The sequence below is a fragment of the Stegostoma tigrinum genome, chromosome 2 (genome assembly GCF_030684315.1).
Source record: "Stegostoma tigrinum isolate sSteTig4 chromosome 2, sSteTig4.hap1, whole genome shotgun sequence".
Classification (NCBI taxonomy): Eukaryota; Metazoa; Chordata; class Chondrichthyes; order Orectolobiformes; family Stegostomatidae; genus Stegostoma; species Stegostoma tigrinum.
The window spans coordinates 96,718,995-96,741,808 of NC_081355.1; the positions used below are offsets into that span (position 1 = coordinate 96,718,995).

Consider the following 22,814-nt stretch of genomic DNA (forward strand, 5'->3'; position numbering starts at 1 on the left):
ACGTGGGACTCAATCTCATTGCTGTGAGTCTGGAGTCACATGTTGTCAACACCAAGTGAGGATGGCAGATTTCCTTCCCTGAAGGACATTAGCAAGCCAGATGGGTACTTTTATTTCCCCAGCAATCAACAATTAGATTGTTTGTAGGAATGTGGATTTAAATCTAAAGTATCAGATATGAGACAAACTGCAAAATGTGTCGATGGATTTATATGGAAAACGTTCAATTAGAAGGCAGAAACAAGCATGCTAGTCAGCGAAGAGTAACGGGATGACATGTACATTAGAGTGAACTCTCCAGTGGCGTGAAAAATAATCCCAAAGTAATCCCAAGTACCTTTTCTTTCTGTAACCAAAGAGGGAAGCAATGCCGCAAAGAGCCTATGGAAACTTTAAAAAAATAGTTATTATATCCTGAATGATACGGTGAAGATGTGGTACATTTTCATGTCATCTGTTTAGCTGAAAAAAGCTGTGTGCAACTAATCTGAATCTCTCAATATTTTGTTGGTATCAAAAGGGTAACTTTTGGGCATCTTCATGTTGCATGTTGACAGTTTCTTCATGAATGGTACTATGGAATTTGGGAACCATGTTTTGAAGTGAATGTCTAAGTCAGACTTTACGGCATTTAGATATGAAACAGAGAATAGGTATGGAGCAACTTTGAGTCAGTAATCCTCTTTACAGTGTCATTCCTCTCCCAGTTAATCATACTAGGTCATCTTAGAAAGGTAATGCACATCTAAAAAAGCAGCAGCAAGCTGCAAAATTTAGTTGTTCAGTTGAATTGGTTATGCACAAAGGCTATTCCAATACCAGTTTAATGTATTAGAACTAAGCACGGTGATGAGCCACCTAAAGCTGAGGATGTTTTCAGGATAAATAATATATTTTCAAACAAAATAGAAAAATATGCACTTCGGTTTCCATCCTGATGTGACTGAAAGGACGTTATGCTTCTCATTCCAATGTTAACGTCAACTAGCTTCATATTTTTGTTGGCTTAAAATTGAAAATATTCTCTTTAAACGAGGGAAGCTAAGAAAATAATAACAGTTGTTGATTATATTTTATCTGTAGAAAGCGCCCCTGGAAGGGAATAGATATGGGATTCTTTTATCAAATATTTTAGGGAACATTCTATCTAAAGTACATTGGAAAATAGATTGTATACTGAAAGTGACGTAGATAACTGTTCTTCATAGGATAAAGAGCATTAAATCAGAAGTTCAAGAGGGAAAAGAACGAGGATTGCCTTGCTAGTGTGGATTGATGAAAATCATTAACTAACTGATTGTGTTACAACAAGAATGTTGTATCAAAAGATCATTAGGACTGCTGGAGTGTGATTTATTAAATAATGTTTCATAGAGAATCTGGAAAATATGCTTTTCTTCTTAGATTTGTTTTGAAATGCTGTTTATGAAATACTATATGGTAGTTATAAAGAGAGACAAGAAAAGAACAAAAGTGAAGATGCCTAACTGTGACATAGCCATTATCAATGAGTGGGAAAGGGATTTGGCTCAATAGAATGTAACCAAGATTATCCAATGAAAGAAGTGAATGATTCATTGAAAAAAGGTACTTCAGGTACAGAATTGGCACATTTATGTGGAAGAGAAAAGAAGAGCATCCAAAATCAGAGAAAAAAATAAAACAAAGAGGTGTGGAAATTGGAAACAAAAGCAGACAATGCTGGAGAAACTCAGCAGGTCTCGCAGCATCTGTGGAGAGAAAGCAGAGTTAACATTTCAAGTGACTTCTTCAGAACTGATAGTAGTTCAGCAAATTATCTATCCCCGGTTAACTAGGTACGTAAGATTGAAAAAACAAACATTCAAGGCTTATGATAAATGTTAGACACACAATACCGGAGAGGATCATGTTGAGGTCAGAACGTGCAGAAGTGAGAAAAGGCAATTCTATCACCAAATGTAGATTTTGAGGAAGTATACGCATGTTATATAAATAAGGCCATAAGAATAGAAGTAGAATTAGGCCATTAGGCCCTTGGAGTATCTTCCACTATTTGATCATGGCTGATATAATTCTCAAGCCCATTCTCCTGTCTTTTCCCCAAAATCCTTGATCTGCTGACCTGGCTTCCACAGCTTTCTGTATCAATGAGTTCGTCAGATTAACCACACACTTTCTGAAGAAATTTCTCCTCATCTTAGTTCTCAAGGATCATCCATTCACTCTCAGGCTGTGTTCTCAGGTCCTAGTCTCTCCAAAGAGTGGAAACATCTTCTCCATGTCCACTGTACCTGAGCCTCTCAGTATTCTGTAAATTTTGATGAGATTCCCCCCTCATCACGCTTAACTCCATTGAGTACAGACTCAGAGTCCTCAAACGCTCCTCAAATGACATGCCCTTCATTCTTGAAATCATTCCTCTCAACCTCCTTCAGAGTCCCCCCAAGGCCAGCACTTCTTTCCTTAGATACAGCACCCAAAATTGCTCACAATATTCCTATGTGGTCTGACCACAGCCTTAAACAGCTTCAGCAGTACATCCCTCCTCTTGCATTCGAGCCAACTCAAAATGAATGCATGCATTGTATTTGGCTTGCTAACTGCAAACTGAAGCTGCATGTTAACCTTAAGAAAATCCTGAAGTAGGACTCTCAAGTCCCTTTGTGCTTCACATTTCTGAAGCTTTCCCCATTTAGAAAATAGTTTATGATTTTATTCATCCTACCAAAGTACATAACCTCACACTTTCCCACATTGTATTCCATCTGCCAATTGTTTGCCCATTCTCCTAACCTAACCTTTCTTCAGCCTTCTCACTTCATCAAAATTACATGTCCCTCCACTTTGTGTCATTAATGCCCTCAGTTCCTTTATCTAGATCATTAATCTACAATGTGAGTAGTTGTGGTCCGAAAACTGACTACTGTGAAAATCCAATAGACACCAGCTGCCATCATGAAAAAAGACTTCTTTAACCCGCTCTGCCTTCTGCCAGTCAATCAATCATCTATCTACGATAGTACCTTGCCCCTGACACCATCAGCTCCTAGCTTATTTAGCAACATCCTGCATGGCACCTTGCTAACAGCCTTCTGGAAATCTAAATAGATTATGTCCATTGGCTGTCTTTTGTCTAACTTGCTTGTTATAATCCTCAAAGAATTCTAACCGATATATCAGGCATAACCTCCCATTAATGAAGCAGTGCTGACTCAGCCCTAGTTTACCATGAACTTCCAAGAAAACTTCAATATCATCCTTAATAATGGACTCTAATATCTTACAAATGACTGAGGTCAGGCCTATAATTTCCCATCTTCTGCTTCCATCCCTTCATAAACAGGTGTGTTACATCAGTCTGAAGGACCCTCAGATCTTTTGGCTTCCCCAGTCTTTTCTCCTTGATGATGGCCACTACAATTATCTCTGCTCCCTGACTCTCTTGAAGTTCTGGTACACTGTTCTTCCACTCTGAAGACTGATATAAAGTACCTTTTCAGTTCCTCCGATATTTCTTCCCTCCCATTTATCTTCTCTAGCCTAATCTCCCAGAGGTCCAATGTCGACATTTGTCTCTCTCTTACCTTTTGAGTGTCTAAAAAGATTCTTGCAATCTTCTTTTGTATTACTAATTGGCTTACTCTCATGTTTAATCTTCTTCCCCTTATTGATTTTTAGTTGTCCTCTGCTGGTTTTCAAAGCATTCCCAAACCTCTACCTTCCCACTAATCTTCACCACATTGATGTTTTCTGTTGCTTCTATCCTATCCCTGACTTCCCTCATCTTCCCTTGATGTGTTTCTTCTCCTGGGATAAATTTCTGCTGAGTCATCCAAATTACACCCAGACATTGCTGTTACACTGTTTTCTTCCAATCAATTCTAGCAAGCTCTTCTCTCATGTCTTTGTAGTTACCTTTACTCAATTGTAATACTGTCAAATCTGCTTCCAGCTTCTCCCTCTCAAACTGCTGGCTTAATTCTATCATATTATGGCCACTGACCCCTAGGGTTTCCTTCATCTTCAGCTGCCTACTCAAGTCTGCGTCATTACATATCACCAAATCCAGAACTACCTGTACCCTAGTGGACTCTACTACAAGCTGTTCCAAAAAAAACCTTTTAAACATTCCATGAATTCCTTTTCTTGGTATCCCCTATCAACCTGATTTTCCAGTCCACCTGCATATTGAATTCCTCCATGATTATCAAAATTATGCCGAATCAATCTCCTGATTTATTTTCAATCCCATACTCTGTCTGCTTCTATGAGGCCTGTACATGACTGCCATCAGGGTCCTTTTATCCTGTGTAGTGCCTTATCTCTATCCACACAGATTCAATCCCTTCTGTCCCTAAGTTACTTCTTTCTATTCATTTATTTTCATTTCTCACTGACAAAACAACCACTCCCCCTCTATAAAAGGATACAAAATGTTATAAATGATAAAAGTTAAAATTATAGTCAAAGGAAAGGTGGGGCTATTTAGGGACTAAAATGAAATTCTCTTTCAGGTAGCTCAGCTGAAGTACAAAATGAGAACTTTGCATCTGTCTTCACATATAAAGAGAATTCTCATATTCCAGGAAAGGGGAGAGTAAAAAAAATTGGATGGCATGAGAATTAATACAGCATGCATTAAAACAATTGGCAATGCTCAGATTCTGCTTGAACACTCTACAGTGATACCAGAGGACTGCAAATGTTACATGCATGCTGAAAAGCAGGATAATGAACTGGGCAACTGCAGGTGAGTCAGTTTAACACTGCTGCTGGAGAACATTCAGGGTGTAATTAATCATCACATGAAAAAATATTGATTAACAAATGAGAGCCTAGATTTGATAAAAGCAAATTTTGTCTGAGAAACTTGATTTTTAATTTATTTGATGCAGCAATAATAAGGTCAGAGTTGAAAATTAGGGTTTAATAAAATGTCACATAATAGACTACTAAGCAATGATAGTGTTGCTGTGACATTTGTTAATGAACAGAAAGCAGCAAATGGTAGGGAATGGTTGTTTTCTGGTTGTGTGAAAACTATACAGCAGTTTTCCCCAGCAGTTGGTAAGGAAACCATAGCTCTTTGTGCTATTTTTTAATGACTTGGTCTTGGATATTCATGGCTGACATGAAACTCAGTCATGAACAAAACAGGATGATAGTAGCAGACTTCAAGAGGACATAGATAGACTCATGAAAATCACCAGACATATGACAAAGTACAGTTCATACTAAGAAGTCTGAACTGTACATTTTCAATGAAAGAATCTGGGGAAGCAAGAAAACTGGTAAAATTTTCATGGGAGTGCTGGAGTAAAAGCTCACATGAAGTATATATAAAAATGGATTAATTGCTCTGAAAAAAATCAAAAGAACTGAATCAAACAAAAACAAAGTTGCTGGAAAAGATAAGCAGGTCTGGCAGCATCTGTGAACGAAAAAACAGGGTTAACATTTTGGGTCCAGTGACCCTTCCTCAGAATGCTCTGTTGTCATTGCTCTGAATGTCAGAATGGCTGATTAAATAGCCACTGATCTTCCCTCATGTCAAGATGGGGACAGTGATGTCAGTGGGCCATGTCAGGCTTCAGGATTGCATGAACTGCTGATGTCACTTTGTTGCAGTTGCAGTGATGTCAACACCTTCACATGTGCAGACCAGAGAAAACAAGGTGTAGAACTAGATGAACACAGCAGGCCAAGCAGCATCATGGGGCAGGAAGGCTACCTTACCTTTATCTCATGGTCATTAATTTTACAAGCAATCAAGACCCTCCATGCTGTCTTGGCCAACTCCTGTTGCACTCCCTTCTGGCCCCTCATAACTGATTCATTCTGGCACAGGTCTCTAGTGACAGTACGGTTGCTCCTACATGATGCCTATTCTATTCCCATTATATGCTTGTTCTTGTCCTTGCTCAGTTCTCTAAGTCACTCTACAGTCTCAGTAAATAGCATCTGCCCTGTTGTTTTCTGCTAAACGTTCGAGTCATTAGCCTTCTACATGTTATCAGGAATTAATCTCCAGGACACTACCCAAATAACTTGGCAAAAGTAATTGTGGGGCAATAAAAACTGCAGTTATCCCATCAAAAATCTTATTGCAGTCACTAAAAAAACTCCCGTGACTTCCAAAATCAGCATTCTTTTTTGCATGCGTGAACTTGGTGCCACGTGGGGGTGGCATTTTAACTATTCATAGCCAGATTTTAAAGTATTTGAAGGTGGTGGGACAGGCTAATAAAGCTATTAAGAATAAACACACAATGCTTCTTCATAAATAGAGGCAGAGGCATCCGTGCCAACCAGCCCATTGCCCTCATGCCCCAACACCCAATCTTCCAGGTGGAGTATTACATCTATTTCTGAGCACTATTTTAGCTGGAGTGTCAACTGGTTACTAAAGAGGTGATTTGTCAAGTCCCTAGAATGGGAAGATTTCCATTGTGTCTACTGATAAGGGAAGATTTGATTGACAGTATCAAAATAATGAAGGAGTTTGGTCGAACAGGTAGGAAGAACTTGTTTCTAATAGCAGGAGTGCTGGAAATAATATGAATTTAAGGTAAATGACAAAAAGAACCAGAGAGGAGAGCAGTAGAACGTTTTATTTTGTACTGAGTTATGATTTGGAATCCACTGCGTGAACAGGAGTTGGAAATAAATCTATAAATTCTTTTAAGAAAAAAAGTGATGTAATAGCAAAGGGGAAACAAAATTGCATAGCTTTCGGGAAAGAGCAACGAAGTCATATTAATTACATTGCTAATTCATAGAAGCCAGCACGCACACATTTTGGGCCTTATCTTCATGCTTTTCATCCATATAAGAACTAAGGCATATAGCTTTTAAGATGACACCTGTTTCTACAATTCCCACCCCTTTTCTCATCACCTGCAATTTTTAACAATGTTAGATAAGGGTGTAGGTCATGACCCTTCAAGTAGCATTTCTAACCTTGGCACCTCTAACACTTAAATAGGCAAATGTGAAGTGGGTAAAAGCTTATTCACGAAGCAATTAGTTAGGGCCTGGAACACACTGTTTTGGAGTGTGGCGGAGGTATGTTCAAGAGGGCAATTGACGATTATTTTAGTACTAACAGCGTTTAAAGTTATAGGGAAAAGGTAATAGACTGGCATTCGATCAACATGCCCAGATAACTGATGTAGACACAACATGACAAATGGCCTCCTTTTACAACATAATCAGCTTGTGATTCTGTGATTTTAAAGCTCCAACACTTTTGACGGAGGTATGCCAGCTTCTGAATGAGACATGGTTATTTGCAGCTCAGAGGAGTTGTGACCCATGGATGAGCCCAAGTCTGGACTTGAAAAACTTGTAGACAAGCAGGTCGAGGTTACTGAGTTGATATGCCATTTTAAACTGTTGTGCAGTAAATTCAATATGATTTTAACAAAGTAATTGAAAATAAGGTTTTCTATTTAAAAGTTAAGGAACAGTTACAATGATCAACATTGTGAAAGAAACAGTGTTCAATGCATTCTAGCAGGTTACCAAATGGATTAAGTACATCGTGAATATAGTGAAATCCAGATTTCACTCTGTCCATCATTCACTGTGGTTTAATTTTTTTTATAAAGAAGAGCTAACAGTTTAGATATATGTTTTGCTGCTTTTAAGCTTGAACAAATGCCTTAGATCTTTGAAGCGCTGCTTTTGCTGTTGAACAGATGGCTGAGCTCCTTTTATTTCTTCAAAGGTTTTAATGCATTCAGTTCTGAAGGTTTTGTTTCGATAAATGTGCAATGGAATTATTATGCTTATCTGAGCTCCAAACCCCTGTAATGGACTTCAGCAGGGCTTACTGACACTGTTGTCAAGAGATTTATGATTTTTTTAAAAATTTTGTTCACTTTATAAACATTTAATATGTTCTAAAGTGGCTTTGAAAGGTTTCCTGTTTATCCTAACAGTTCTATGATCATTTAGAGGATTATGGAATTATGAGGTGTTTTTTGACTGATGGTTTCACCAAATCTCAAATTTATCTCAATGTTATCATTCCGCTCAAGAGTTCTGCATAAAATGTGTACTAGATCAGTGAGCATGGGGAGTACTGAAGGACATGAGGGGCTATGGAGGGGGCATGTAGGTATAGGATTGGTGAGTGGAATTAGGGCCATAGTGGTATACAAAAGTAATGGAAGGGTATTTTTCTGCCTCATACTTCATCTCCTAAATGTAGATAATGTCCCAGGGAATGAAGGCTATCTCAGCTTTTGCTCACCTCTAGTTCTGTCTTAGGTATGCTTCCAAAAGTGGTAGCTCCAATTCGAACCTGACCCACACTCCCCTCTGACAAAAATAATGTGGGCAGTCACTCTGAAGTAGAAAGTAGGATCACAACATTTGGAAATAACTTGACACGTGATTCCCCCCTTGAAGATTAAACTCTGGGCTTTTGATTAAATGGTCTCTTTTCATGCTGTACGATTTAGAATTTGAACTGGCAAGGAGCAAGCAATAAGTATCAGAATAGGAACAGTAAGAGGTGGCACTAAGAAAAGTCAACATAGACCACTAAGGGTAATGGGGCAAGTAGGAAACACATACAGATGTTACAGCACAGAAACAGGTCATATTGGTACAATAAGTCATATCATCAAAAGTCTATTCCTATTTATACCTCCCAGCGTTTCCTATATCCCTTTCCCCTTTCCCTTCATCTACCTGCTCAATCTACACTGTGTGGCTTCTACCTCAATCATTAAGCCTGGAAGTGAATTCGACAAATCTTTGCATGAAATAAGTTATTCTGCCTTCTAAATCTTTTAGAATCACAGAGATGTACAGCATGGAAACAGATCCTTCAATCCAACTTATCTGTGCCGACCATATATCTTCAATCAATCTATTCTCATTTTCCAGCTGGCCCATATCTCTCTAAACCCTTTCTATTCATATATCCATCCAGGTGCCTTTTCAGTGTTGTAATTGTACCAGCCTCCACCACTTCCTCTGCCAGCTCATTCCATACACGCACCATTCTGTGTGTGAAAATGTTGCCCCTTAGGTACTTTTTAAATCTTTCTTCTCTCACCTTAAACCTCGACTCCCTAGATGTAGGTTCCCCCACCCTGGGGGAAATATCTTGGCTACTCACCCTATCCATGCCCCTCATGATTTCATGATTTTATAAACTTCTATAAGGTCACAGGTCAGCCTCTGACCCTCCAGTTAAAATAGCACCAGCCTATTCAGCATCTCCTTATAGCTCAAAGCCTCCAATCCTGACAACATGCTTGTCAATCTTTTCTGAACCCTTTCAAGTTTCACATCATCCTTCCAACAGCAGGGAGGCTAGAACTGCACCTTATCTTTCTTTCAATCTTCTAACCTTTACGCCCATAATTCTTGATCCCTTAGTGAATATAGAGTTTGCTTCATTCTGCCTTGTCTCACCCTTTCATAATTACAAATGCTTCTATTTTGTTATTTCATGATCTATGATGACTGATTAAAAAATGATTCAAATTGATGGCAAACCATAAGTTAATATGAATGGAATGATTACTGCTGCATTTCAGCAGTCAACAGCCTCTTCGGCATTATACCATGCAATTCCACATCAAAATGGTAACACCAAGTTAGATGCAGGTTCACTTCAGCAGTAGGCGAATATATAGATGGTATAATGCTCCTTTCCATGTAAATCTACCCATATCAATAGGAGGTCTTGTGGTATAACAGTGCCGGCAGACCAGAAAATCCAGGTTTGTGTCCCCTGCCGGAACTTGTTGACTGTGGAAGGTGTAACATGGTAAAACAGCTTGATTTCAGGCTGTAATGTAATATGTAAATCAATCAAATATGACTGATGGCACAGAGGCAGAAGAGGGCAGTCTTTGGGTCAGCCATTCTACAGAAGACAATGGCAAACTTCTGCAGTATTTAATCTATTTGCATGAGCCAATCCAATGGATGTCCAAGGCCCAATCATCACAAATGAGGACAGCAGAAAAGACAGGCAATGCATGATCAGTGCCATGAGATTCACCAATTTATGACAGTGCTGTTCCTTCATAAAAATATCTCATAACATTAATTTTTTCAGTTTTAGTACAAGTGTTTTCAAGTGTTTAGGTCATGGTAACAGTCTTTTTCGTCACTTTGTCATTTACGTGGTTAATAATTAATCGTTGAATGTGAGGTTACTGAGTCTTATTTCCCTGCCAGCAAATGTTTCAATTACGCCAGGGGAAGACCTTACTCATGGTCATTTTGTAGTTGATAAGCAAACAATTTGACTGCTAAATCAGACTAACCACTTGTGCAAAAAATCTGTATCACATGGCTTACGTCAGGAAGAGCATAATAGTTTTTGTCATATGTGACTTCAGCATGAAAGTAACATATTCTTCTTGTAGTCTTCTTGCACTACAGTTAAAGATCTGTTATTGTACTAACAAGACAACAAATTGCACAAGTTATTGTTATTCATTCATATTTATGAAGTCATTATCAACCTTTGGGAACAGCTAATAAGCATGATTAGTTGTTATGAGTCTAGATATAAATACTTGTACATTTTAGCTACCTTCACAAATTATGACTGAGGCTGAAACAAGAATATTCTTCATTGAAATTGAATTACTTACGTGATTGTGTCAATCATATCTAATCCCATTTCAACACAGCAATGAGCATGGTCGGTTTTTGGCTGAGTAAGACCTGATACACAATAATAGCAATCCCCAAGTATTTTAATCCTTCGACAGTGGTTCTCCTGTCACAGAAAGAAAAAAAAATACAAAACATTTAATATTTAAGAAAGTAAACCATAGCCCTTCTAAGTTCTATCATGCATATTCTTTGAACAGTGTTTTCTTAATTTACAAATAAAGGCATATTAAATACTAATCAAATAGATTAAGTTGAATTTAATTATTATTAAAATTGCAAATGTTGCAGAGATGTTCCACTTTTGAGTAAATTGTTCAATATTGTCTCGCTATGAATAATTATTTGTTTTAAAATAATAACTGATTGACTTACAGAAAATGCCTAATTGTTATGATCTTGAAGCAATCCAGTAACTTTTAAAGAAATTCCAGCTCCCATTTATGAATTGAAGTAAATTAAACCATGCAAGATTTCACATAATCACAAAAGTTAAATAAAGTACGTACAGCTAACTTAACAATATGCATTTTAAAAACATGCTTTAAACCCAAAAATCAGAGCACCACACTTCCTGTTCCAGTCTGACTTCCAATCAAGAGTTCTTCTGTATCAGAACATTGAGGGTTACAAAATCTTGAGGGATCCTGGGACAAAACCAAAATGAACCAGGCATAATTTTAATTCATCTCAGTATTTCTACTATTCTTTGAGGTATGAGATTTCTTGGGGTCTTTCCATTCATTTACATCTTGACAACTCTCCAACTCTTCATTAGCACCAAACAACTCTGGATTCCGCAGTTCTTAGAGACTCCAATACAAAAATATCCTTGATGGTTCTTTGCTTCTGGTTCAAAGCTCCCTACAGATTTTGGCAAATTCTCTCATTGTTCCTGTATCCTGTTTCTCCAGCTTCATACATAAACTGTATTCATAAAGCTGCTCCCAAACCAGCTCATGGTTTCTGTGAGAAAAGGCACTGACAAACTCAAAACAAAGTTTATGTCCCTGCATAACCCATTTTCATAGCGATTTATCATGCCTGGGATGTTTCATTTAGAAATCTAAAACCCTTACTTCCAACTTTAATCAAAACTGAAAGAACTGTGGATGCTGTAAAGCAGGGACAAAGGCAAAGTTGCTGGAAAAGTTCAGTTCTGAGGAAGGGTCACCAGACCCGAAAAGTGAACTCTTCTTTACTTTCACAGATGCTGCCAGGCTTACTGAACTTTTTCAGCAACTTTGTTTCTGCTTACTTCCAACTTTAAACCTGTTTCTGGATATGAAAATTAAGGGATACTCTCAGATCATCCCTTGTTTTCCCATTGTTTTTAAGCCTTCCTTTGATGTGAGAATAGAATAATTTAAACCTGTTATGAAGGCAACTGTAGATATTTTGCTTCCACTACGAATCATGGTCAATGTTTAGCAAAATTTGCACTAGCTTTCCATTTTTCATTGTGGAATCCACATTGAAATGGTCAGAAATGTTTTGAAGAAGGCAGATATCTTCATGTCCCCATCCATCTGCTACCCAGTTCTTCTCTCCAAAGGAATGTGGCTTTCAAAGGTGCTGTCAAAGGAAGCTTGATCTTTCAAGATCCCTCTCCCATATCAAATAGCGAGACCTGCCGTCATGCCTGAAACACAGCCAGTTAAAAGAAATGGCTTTGCAGTTCAAAAGCAAGGGGAGCAACAATTGTAGTTCCTCTTCCCCACCATAAACCCGTGCCTCACCCAATCCCACCTAACTGCCTGGGCAGAAGGATATCCATAACTATTACTGTTGCTGACACATCGGAATGATTCTCCATTTCACCATGTTGGTTTGGCAGCTGCAGTCGTTTGTTTTTGGAACATTTACAAATTCCAATTGAGGTGCCGCCTTTGAGCACACATGCTTCAGCAAACATTCCTCTCTATGGAGGATTTCTTATTGTCCAGCCCTCTGACCATTGAGGGCCTTGGAAATCATATTGCATGACAGTTACTGACATGTTATGGATTCTGGGTTTAATCCTGGCTCTGAGGTCCTGATTATAAAACAAAACTCCTGTGTCATATATTTCTCATGAAAAGTCAAGTGGCAACTAATTTTGCCCTGATAGTGGATTACTTAAGGACCTGTAATCAAGGAAACATGTTCATTTTTCATGAAACTTACACATATTCCTTCAAAATGCTTGAAAATAGTAAAAAGAAGTATGAAGCAAGTCTCAATGAAGACAATCTTTTAAAAAAAAATGTCAAAATGACTGTTTTTTGTTCGATCTGAAAATCTGACTGGAATGTTCAGAACAAGTGTGCTTGAGCAGTATACTCACATGTGAAAGTTTGAGGTTACTGCCAGTTCAGCCTTAGAGATTTGCTCAAATAAATAACTTCAGGGATGAATATCAAATATCAAGGAGACTTGTGTATTTTGTAGTTACACAAGTAACTCAAGTAAGGCGAACATTTTCTTGACCACATAAATAGTTTTCACTGAGATAAATAGAGCCTCAGCAGACAATCATGGAAAGCACTCCCAGTATTTGCCTGCAGGTGTCCAGCTTCCCACTGTGATAGCTTTTGGTGATGGTATTGTATCAACATTTATCAGTGAAACACCCAAAGGAAATGAAGTCTTGACTATACAGAGTGAACTGTAAGTGTGTCATTATAGTTTGTGGGTGATAATGTGACAATGTATAATCAGGTTCTGGATTCTTCCTTTCAATTCTGTCTCCACCATGTTGTTTTCGTAGAATACTTCCAGAGCAGCTACAGGACATTTGGTCCATCCAGTCTGCATCAAACCACTGAATGGCATCCTACCCAGGATCACCCCTCCACCCTATCCACATGGCTAATCCATCCAGCCTTCATTTCCCTGGACACTACAGGGCAATTTATCATGTCTAATCCACCTCACCTGCACATCTCTGGACTGTGGCAGGGAACCAGAGCATCTGGTGGAAACCCATTTAGACATGGCAAAAACATGCAAACCACGCACTCAAACGCACACACACACACACACACACACACGCGCACACACACACACACACACACACACACACACATGACAGCAGTGCTAACCACTGTGCCATTGTGTCCCAATCCAATGCTTACAGCTAAACTCACTTGCTAAACATTTTCATTTAAAGTGCCTGGGCACAACCTCTCCCAACAGATTCCTTGTCCTGAATCTCCTACTTGCTTACTTAGTTATCATTCTATCCTCTTCCCACTTTCCCAGTCATAATCCTGGCCACCCCACAGTTCCCAAAGTTTTCTTTCTTGTCACCCTTTCTGCCTGGCCTCAGACCGGAGACTTTGCTTCCCCTCTGACTGAGCTGCCACACATTATTTTTCATTGAAAGATCAAATTTTGTTGTAATTCAGACTGTTTTTTAGAGCTGCATGCCTGGCTTCAAATAACCGCACTCACAATCATTTTTTTAATCCACACTTAGTATAATTGATCAGTGATTCCAATTATTCAGAGACTATGACAATTTACAAAGCTGGTCTGTAATTTCTTAAATTCTGTTTTATTATTAATAACAAACAAGGAAAATAGCTCATTGATTACTCTCTTTATAAAGCATCACACATGACAGCGTTTTCCACGTGATGATTGCCACAGCATCACCAGCCACCAAAATATTTAATAAAGCTTGAAAATTGTTATTTTCAAGGATTTCAGCGTGCAACTGAAGCCATTAGTAGGTGGCTCAATTTAGTCTTTTTGCACATCTGCTTTCAGTCACCATTTTTATTCCATTTTCATTTTGTTAACAAAATCATGAATGAACTCTTTTTCATTCCCTAGGGATGCCAGTCATTCAATCCTCAGTCGTGCTCGATAAAGCACCTACTTATACATGAGTCTCCATAGCAGCTCTATGGAGGCAGCCAAGTCCTCACATGCAGAAACTGTGACAACGAACAGAACTTTTTCAGAGTCTCCAGCCTGTATTCGAGTTTAATGAGGGCCTCTGACATTACTAACTGATGTTTCCCTCCTTGCTTCTGCATCTCCAACGTGTCTCTTTTGGCTGAATCCAGAGGGGTAGCTTGGGAGAGTGCAGAAATCTGGTCTTCAGCAGTCTGTTAAGCATCAGAGATCTCTGTATGGTCTCTTCCACTCTCTGTGGACCTGCATCCTGTCTTGGTCAACAGACCGCAACTCCAAGACTAATCTCAAACCTATCTCCACTGAGGACAGTGTCTCTGTGCTGGAGGGGTTGTTCATCCTCTGAGGTTTCGGAAGGTTCATCCTCAAAGGCGTTGGTGCTGGTGCTTCAGCCAGGGGCTCAGGAAGAGGTGTATGATAAGGAAAATGCTGCTTTTTTTTTGGTGCTACAGCTGCTTGTTCCCGGTATGGGAAAAAGCTGAAATTAGCTGCTGCCCATGTATGCTTTCTTGTCTAACCAATTTCTCACTCCACCTGAACAACTGACAACAGTAGGTTGGAGGAATCTTCATGAGTTTTCTGCAAGGGTCCAATCTCCTCATTTGCACATATGTCACCACAGCCATCCTCTGCCATCTTTGTGATCTCCTTGTCAAAAGTGGTGAAGATGTGAATAACAGGCATCCTCCACCAGTTTCGAAGCACTCCCTCCTCTCAAGGGCATTCTTCTGAGAAAAGGAAGGGTTGAGTCCACCCAATGCAAAGGGCGAATGAACACTTAATGAACATTCACAGCCAAAGCAGGATCTGAGCACTCCACAGTACCTGATGAGCAAGCATTTGAGCGAAGTGATAGAATATTAATAGCATGTGGCAGCTGTCACAACTTTAATTCACATCTAATCTGACGTATCTCTGCACTGATACAGGCAGATTGAGCGATGCCCCTAACAAGTGTCAGTTTGCAGTGAGTGGATGATGTCACGTACCCCTCTAGAGCACAGGAAATTACTCATCCTCTTCCTGCAATGGATCCAGGTGCTTATATGAAGTCCCTGAATGTAGCAGTGAACTTAGTTTGGGCTGCTTTGTTCAGAAGCCTTCTGCAGCCAACCCTGGGGAAGTGGCTCTCTCACTTTTCCTGGACAGCTTGGAGTAGAGGTCTTGCTGAACAAAACTGCGAATTTCTCCATGCTGTGAGAAATCTCCTGCACAAATGGGGCATGCCAGCTGAAGGTGAATGATCCTCATGGCTTGGAATGAAGGAATCTCTGTCTAGGTGACCTTCAAATATGGATTTCCAGACTTGGCCCTGGAACATCTCAGTGAAAGTGAGAGCACCCTGCCCATCCCTACTTAGTAGGATCTGCCATTCTTTTCTCCACTACTAAAATGACTTGCATACACAATCAACTGAAAACTGTGTGATCACATGGGAAATTCCTACCAACGCCTGATCAGAAATGACTCCCACTTCCATGCCCACCTCCAGGCCTGAGCTCCACAATGAAAGATTGTGTGCATAGATTCTTTCCCCTCAGTATTTATGGAAAGGCAGGGGAGGTAGAGGAGAAGTCAAAAATGCTACAAAGAAGTTGACAAAGCTGAGTCACAATAGTCCCAATGAACTCAATGAACATCTGACTAGCAGGTGAGAAGGAGACTACCATCAGAAGACCTTTATGGATGACCCATGAAAATCAACACTTGCAGGCGTGATAGTGATGGTGGGAGGCTGATGGTCAAGGCAGACAGTGGCTCCAGGTGTCTTTGAAGGACATATGCAGGGATAGTGTGTGGGTAGAAAGCATTCCTGCTTCCAGAGCCCAGAGGGTTTGTTGGAAGAGGCACCTGGGAGATGGCAGCGTTTGTTTCCCTTTTCTGCTGCTGAATGTCATAACCCTTGGGCAAGTATCAGCAGGAATGTGAAACTGCATTCACAGATTCACTGGTGGGTGCCAACTTAAACATAGTAATTAGGCATGGCACTTGTCGATGTGACCACCAGATAGCCAAATAGCTGCTGTCGTTTAAAAAAAAAACTGGTGAGAAGTGAAAAAAGTTTTTAACTAGAGTCGCAAATTTGTTTTTTCACACTCTTGCCCCTTTATTTCTGATTTTTAACCATTATATATTTGGTGCAATTTGGTATAGTCACTGTTCTCTGAACTATTTATATAATCTCAAACATCTCAAGCACGAGTGGCTTAATTTGCTCTGACCATTAAAAGAAATTAGTGCTCACAGGAAAGAACAGGTTCTACAGTTATCTATTCAGAAGACATTTTTGCTGTGGTAGAGTTCTCCAGATAACATTTTCTTTACTTTATCTTGTTCCTCTGAGTGGATGAAAGAACACTTGCCAGAAACTGAAGGATTCTTCTTCAAATGTGCGGATCAGCCATTGGCAACATCATCAAACTTAGTTATTTATTTGATTTGAACCAGATGTCTGTACATTTCAGCCATTTTGGCTTTTTCATTAGCAATAAAGCAATTCAAAATTCCTTGGATTGAGCAGTAAGAGCTCCTCCAAAGTCCATGATGATACATTCGCTCTCCCTATGGCTTTGTCATTTCCTTCCCCCGATCACAAGCCCCTCTTTAACCTCTTACTGCAACTTTTCTGAATTCCAATGGTCCTTGGTGGCACTACCTCACATTCCTCTACCGCTTTCTGCAGCTTCTGGTAAGAAACTGATTATTCTATACTGATAAAGTAGAGCACCTCCAAGATCAAAGGCTGACTGTGTGGAGACACTTTGCTGTTCTCCACATCCTCCACCATACCACTCTGAACTAAAATCAGTTTACCTAGAATTCTGCCCATGGAAACTAGCTGGAATGCTTACCAATCCACTGATGTGTTCATTTTCTTTTCTGCATGTCAAACAACAGGAAATATCCAAATTTCCTTAGGATTCACACGTCACATACTGCATTCTATCATATAAGTAAAGCATTTGTAAGACTACTGGAGCTGAGCCCAGCAAGTTGATAACACATATTTGCTGAACACTTTGAAAGAAATAACAGTCGCCAGCAGTGTGGAAGGTGGAAGGGTCAACAGTTTAAGATCCAATGAGTACAGGCAAAATGGGTCCTTCTAGGACATCACTGCTGAATGATGTTAAGGAAACCCTGTTTTAATTGGAACACAATCTCAATATGTTGCAACTTCTGGAAGGCAGCTCCAGCTAAGGCAGGGCATCTGAACAATACCTCATAAAACCTATGAAGCAGCAATAAACATCAATTGATTAGCTGGTGTACTGTCACCCAGCTTCACACTGTCCTTTCTCTTCCATGTTTTCAGCTAGCGGTTCAGTTAACTGGTGAGGGCCTTCCCTGTCTACAAAGCACCATTGATTCAATGTAGATTACATTTGATTAGCAAAGGTGTTGTTGTCTTGATAACAAAAGCGTTAAAGCATCCTTAATATTTATATAGCATCAGGCCACAAGCCAGGAACCTGCCCTAATCCAGTTTTAATTGATAAACTTACTCACAAAGATGCTACAGAATGGCTGGCATGGCAAGAATTAAAATAAATCACACACGTGCAGTAGGTGGTGTTCTCGAGGGATCAGAATTGTAAATGTTGTTGGAACAAAACGGACGGAACTACGTGATTTTGCTGACTCGAGTAGTTGATGATGACACTGGAGCTCAGATGCTGGCTTGGATTCACAAAATTATATTTTGCAGATATTCATAAAATTTGGTTTGTGTTTTTAAATTTGAAATTTAAGGGATGATCTGATGTTTGAAATGTGTAAAATTGTTCAGTGTGTTGATGCAGAGAAACTTATCCTGAAAGGGAGGAATCAACAATGAGAATACAAAATCTTAAAAGTTAAGAAGTGAGCATTTAGTGGAAAAATTGAAGAGCTTTTCTTGCAAGATAATATTGCAAATTTGGAGTGATCTTCCTCCAAAAGGTTGCAGATTCTCAGACAATGAGAACTTGCCAGGCTGAGACAAAGAGATTTTTAAGAAATAGAGTCATACCGTAGTACAGCATGGAAACAGGCCCTTCGGCCCAAGCTGGTCCATGCTGACCATAGTGCCCACTCAGCTAGTTCTGACCGCCCGAATTTGGTCCATATCTCTCTCAACCCATCCCATTCATTTACCTATATAAATTTTTTTTTATTACATGTTGCTATTATATCTGACTCGACCATTTTTCTAGCAGCCCATTCCATTTATACATCACTCTCTCTGTGAAAAAATTGTCCCTCAAGTCCTTTTTTAAGTTTTTCCCCTCTCACCTTAAACCTATGCCCTCTAGTTTCCAATTCCCCATCTTGGGAAAAAAAACTATATACATTATCCTACCTAAACCCCTCATGATTTTGTATACCTCAATAAGGTGTATAATGATATCAAAATGATTTCAAAAGACACTGACTGAAGACAATATGGTCGAACGACATATTAGGTATGGCTGAAATGAATGACCTACTGCTGTTTCTATGAAATCAGGTGTTTGAAATGGTATGGTTCCTCTTCATAAATGTTTCACCTTGTTGCTCACAAATTTTAAAAATAGATTGTGCCAGTTAATAATCAATTTCAAGAAATGCTTATTGTTCAACAGGTGTACTGTCCAAAATTTATATGTCAATAAATACCAATGAAACAAATAATTTGGTTATTATTCAAATTGCTTCTGTGGGATCTTGCATCACACAAATTAGCTATTGGGCTTTTGTGCATTACAAAAATGTCTACACTTCAAAATATACCTTTAACTATGAGACACTTGGCTCATCCTGAGAATGGGAAGCATACTACATAAATATTAATTATTTCTCCTTTTCTGTTTTCTTGGGTATACACCAAACTGTACCCATTCATTTGATCCTGCAAATGGCATGAAAACTTTTGATTTCAATGGAAGAACATTGAACAGGTTCCTTCACAGATGGGGACTTATATTCCACTAGATGTTCCAATGGCTAGCAAAACCAGATGGTCCAGTACCTCATAGTGTAGGCCCAGAAAATCCCTCTATATTTTCCCACTTTACAAAGGGTTGTGGCCAAGATATTGTGTTCATCCTGTTTATTTACCACTTCATAATGTAATGGCCTGATTTCATGCATTACACCTTTGAGCCATAGGGTTCATTGTATTGTTCAAATATTCCACGTTTGATTATATTTGTCTGTTCACTGCCCACCATTTATAATCTTAGTGGAAAAAGACACGCTATCAAAGCTCTTCATCTTGCACTCATCAAGATAATTCATGACAATCACTAATGGAAAATAACTTGCATACGAAGAGACTGATGATTGATTATGAAGTGGACTTTGATTGATAGAGGCGTTGCTATGGATAAAGCACCAGTTAAGTGATGACTGAGAGTTAACTGCTGAGCTTTGTTTAAAATTGAACCAGGCAGGTTGACTCTGATTGGATAAAGCATTGTCCTGAGAAATGACCAGTATGTAGCTGTCACCTATTTTGTTGAATTGAAACAAGGCAGTGCATATGCATGTTCTTTCTGCCTGCAAAGAACAGGGCCGTTTATTAATAAATGTATTTTCCAGTACGTGCAAGTGCACCACACTGTCTGCCTTATTCAGTGAACAGCAGGGTTATTTTGAAAATGTCTAAATACGGAATTACCTGTAATGATGAAAAAACACATGCTTTGAAAACACAGGCTTTTTGAACTCGGTTAACCTCCTGCTTGAGAAGTGATGCAGGGATATGCTATTTGATATGATCTGTCAAGCTTTGAGATGTAGACCCTAAATACCTAGCATCAACCTGTCACTGAAGTTTATATACCACATTACTCATTGGTGTGATAGGCAGAACATCTTTTTGGCTTCACAGAACCATACTGTTTGTCGTGAAAATCATTTGTGCTGTGACAGCTAGCTTCACCTTTACCTTACCTTTCCAAGGAAATCTCAGGCAGACAGGGCACTTTTTGTGACCAAAAACAGAACACTTTGTTTGTTAATGAATATCATGGAAAACACAGTGAGAAATGATCTGATTAGAGTAGCCATTATCCCACAGGATGGCTGTGAACAAATTTAAAAAAAACACTCAGGCAGACAGAGTAAGCAAGAAAGAGAGACAGAGGCTAAACTGAGGCTAGCCGCTTTAAGAATAAGAGGAGACAGAAAATAAAGTTCAATGCTCACACAGGAATTTGCCCTTAATCTATTGCATATGTTGAAGGTACAAAACAAAACAGTCACCTTGTCATTCTCTTGTGTATTCTGATGTTAACCATCAAAGACTCATTGGCAAAGCAAGATGTTTTAAGATCTCTTGGCCCCATGTGATTCATTATGTGTTCTACTGGATTGGAACATTGAGCTCTTTTAGTGTTTTATGCTAATTACAGGGGTTGAACAGTGTTAATACATGTACATTTTTACTGACAGTTCAATTATGTTATTTATTACATAATGAGTAGAATATTTGGGTTACTTGCATATTCCTGTCACTGCACGAATTAAGGAGAAAAAAAATCTTCATGAGATCCCTAAGTAAACTGAAAGTTCATTAAATCCCCTAAACTAAATGTACTCAAGTAAAAATCTATGAGCAGAATCAATTGACCCTGCGGAGATGAGTTTGGTGGTGGGGGACTGGCCAAATTAAAATCTGGAAAAGCAAATCAGAATGTGGGAGGTTTCAATTTCTAAGGAGATCAGCACTTGAGGGATGTAGCTTTAAAGGGCTTGGAGGTTTGGGTGGGAATGGTGGAAATGTGACATCTGACAGGTACTGATATCCCTTTCCTCAACCACCTGCCTGATTTTCTCCAACCAGTTACCCACTCCCTTAATGTCACCCTCAATTATCTGTGGCCTGGCACTCCTTGTAATTCCTGGAGCTCTGGTGGGTGCACAGTTGGAAGTTGTCATAATTTCCAGGGACACTAGACAGCAATGGAGAGCTGCTGACATCTGAGCCAAAACGCCAGAAAGATCCTGCAGCTTATCTGATAGTCACTTAATTTGAGTGTTCCTTCCCTAACAGAGGTGATGTGAGGCCCTCGCCAGATCTTCAGCTGGCAGACAAGACCTCCATCTCCTGGATTAAACTCTGCTCTCCGTATTTAAATATAGCACATTGAAATATAGCACATAAATATGCGCAGAAGTAAATATGTTCCATTTCTCACTGGCTCAGGATTTCCAGGAAACAAATTCTGAAAAAGGATTGGACAGGCAGTGGAAGGAAGTTAACTTGAAGCGTTGCGTGTAAGTATGAGGAATGGGACTGATGGCATTGTTCTATAACAAGCCAGGATGGGCTCATTGGACAAAATGTTCTCCTTCTGTATCATTAAGATGCAGTGATTCATTGAAAAATGCATACAACATGCTGTGAACACCTATAATAATCTTTACAGTATTACAGTACTGTTTGTCACATCGCAATTGCATTCACTTCTGTGTCCAATATGCTAACTTTACACCATAATCAACATTGAGTCACAAATTATTGCCTATAGTATAAACATAATTTAAAATAGTGGAGACAATGCTCCAGTGGTAATTTTACTGCACTAGTAACCCCAAGGCCCAGGCTAAGGAGGACATAGGCTCAAAACAGCCATGCCAGTTGATAAAATTTGAACTCCATAAAATCTGAATTTAGAAGCTTGTCTAATCATGACCATGCTGCCACTGTTACAAAAATCCATCTGGTTTACTAATGTTGTTTTGAAAAAGAAACCTGCCACCTTTATCTCGTCTGGCCTATATTTGGCTCCAGGTCCACAGCAATGTAGTTGACTCTTGTCTGCCCTCAGAAATGACCTTGAGAGCCATTTAGTTCAAGGATAATCGAGGGACACAACACTCATTGGCCTTGCCAGTGACAAACACATCCAATACAGGAATAAATAAAATGTTTGTTACAGTTTATAAATATGCTAAATGAGAATTTGACATGTGTGAATAATTTTCTGAGTTCAAGCATCAAGCATAAACAACAAACAATAAATAACAATGTGTAATGTGTATCTCCGAAGAGAGTGAATGCAATCACCTAAAGCTGTAAAAGGAACTGAATCATTGCAATATTTATTTCTGCACTAATATAATGTCTTTTAAAAAAAATGAGATGGAACTCCCTCTTCAAACTTTCCACCTGGTATGACATTTAATACAAGCCATGGTTGTGTTGTTTGGCTGTTATTAATGATAGTTTTTTTTCCCTCAGAGAGATAAATGCTGACAATCAGCTTAGTAACTAAGCAAAAATAACTGAGAAGACAACAGTCTACCTGCAA

The 22,814-nt window shown here is 39.1% G+C and overlaps 1 protein-coding gene across 7 annotated transcripts in view; it reads right to left on the reverse strand.

Moving 5' to 3' along the window:
• Positions 1-22,814, reverse strand: part of LOC125467327 (adenylate cyclase type 1-like) — a 299,944-nt gene that overhangs the window by 195,310 nt on the left and 81,820 nt on the right. For all 7 annotated transcript variants that reach the window (XM_048563037.2, XM_048563033.2, XM_048563026.2 and 4 more), the window contains one exon: positions 10,611-10,738. In XM_048563037.2, the coding sequence (XP_048418994.2) occupies positions 10,611-10,738 (128 nt within the window). The remainder of the gene's footprint in view (positions 1-10,610; positions 10,739-22,814) is intronic.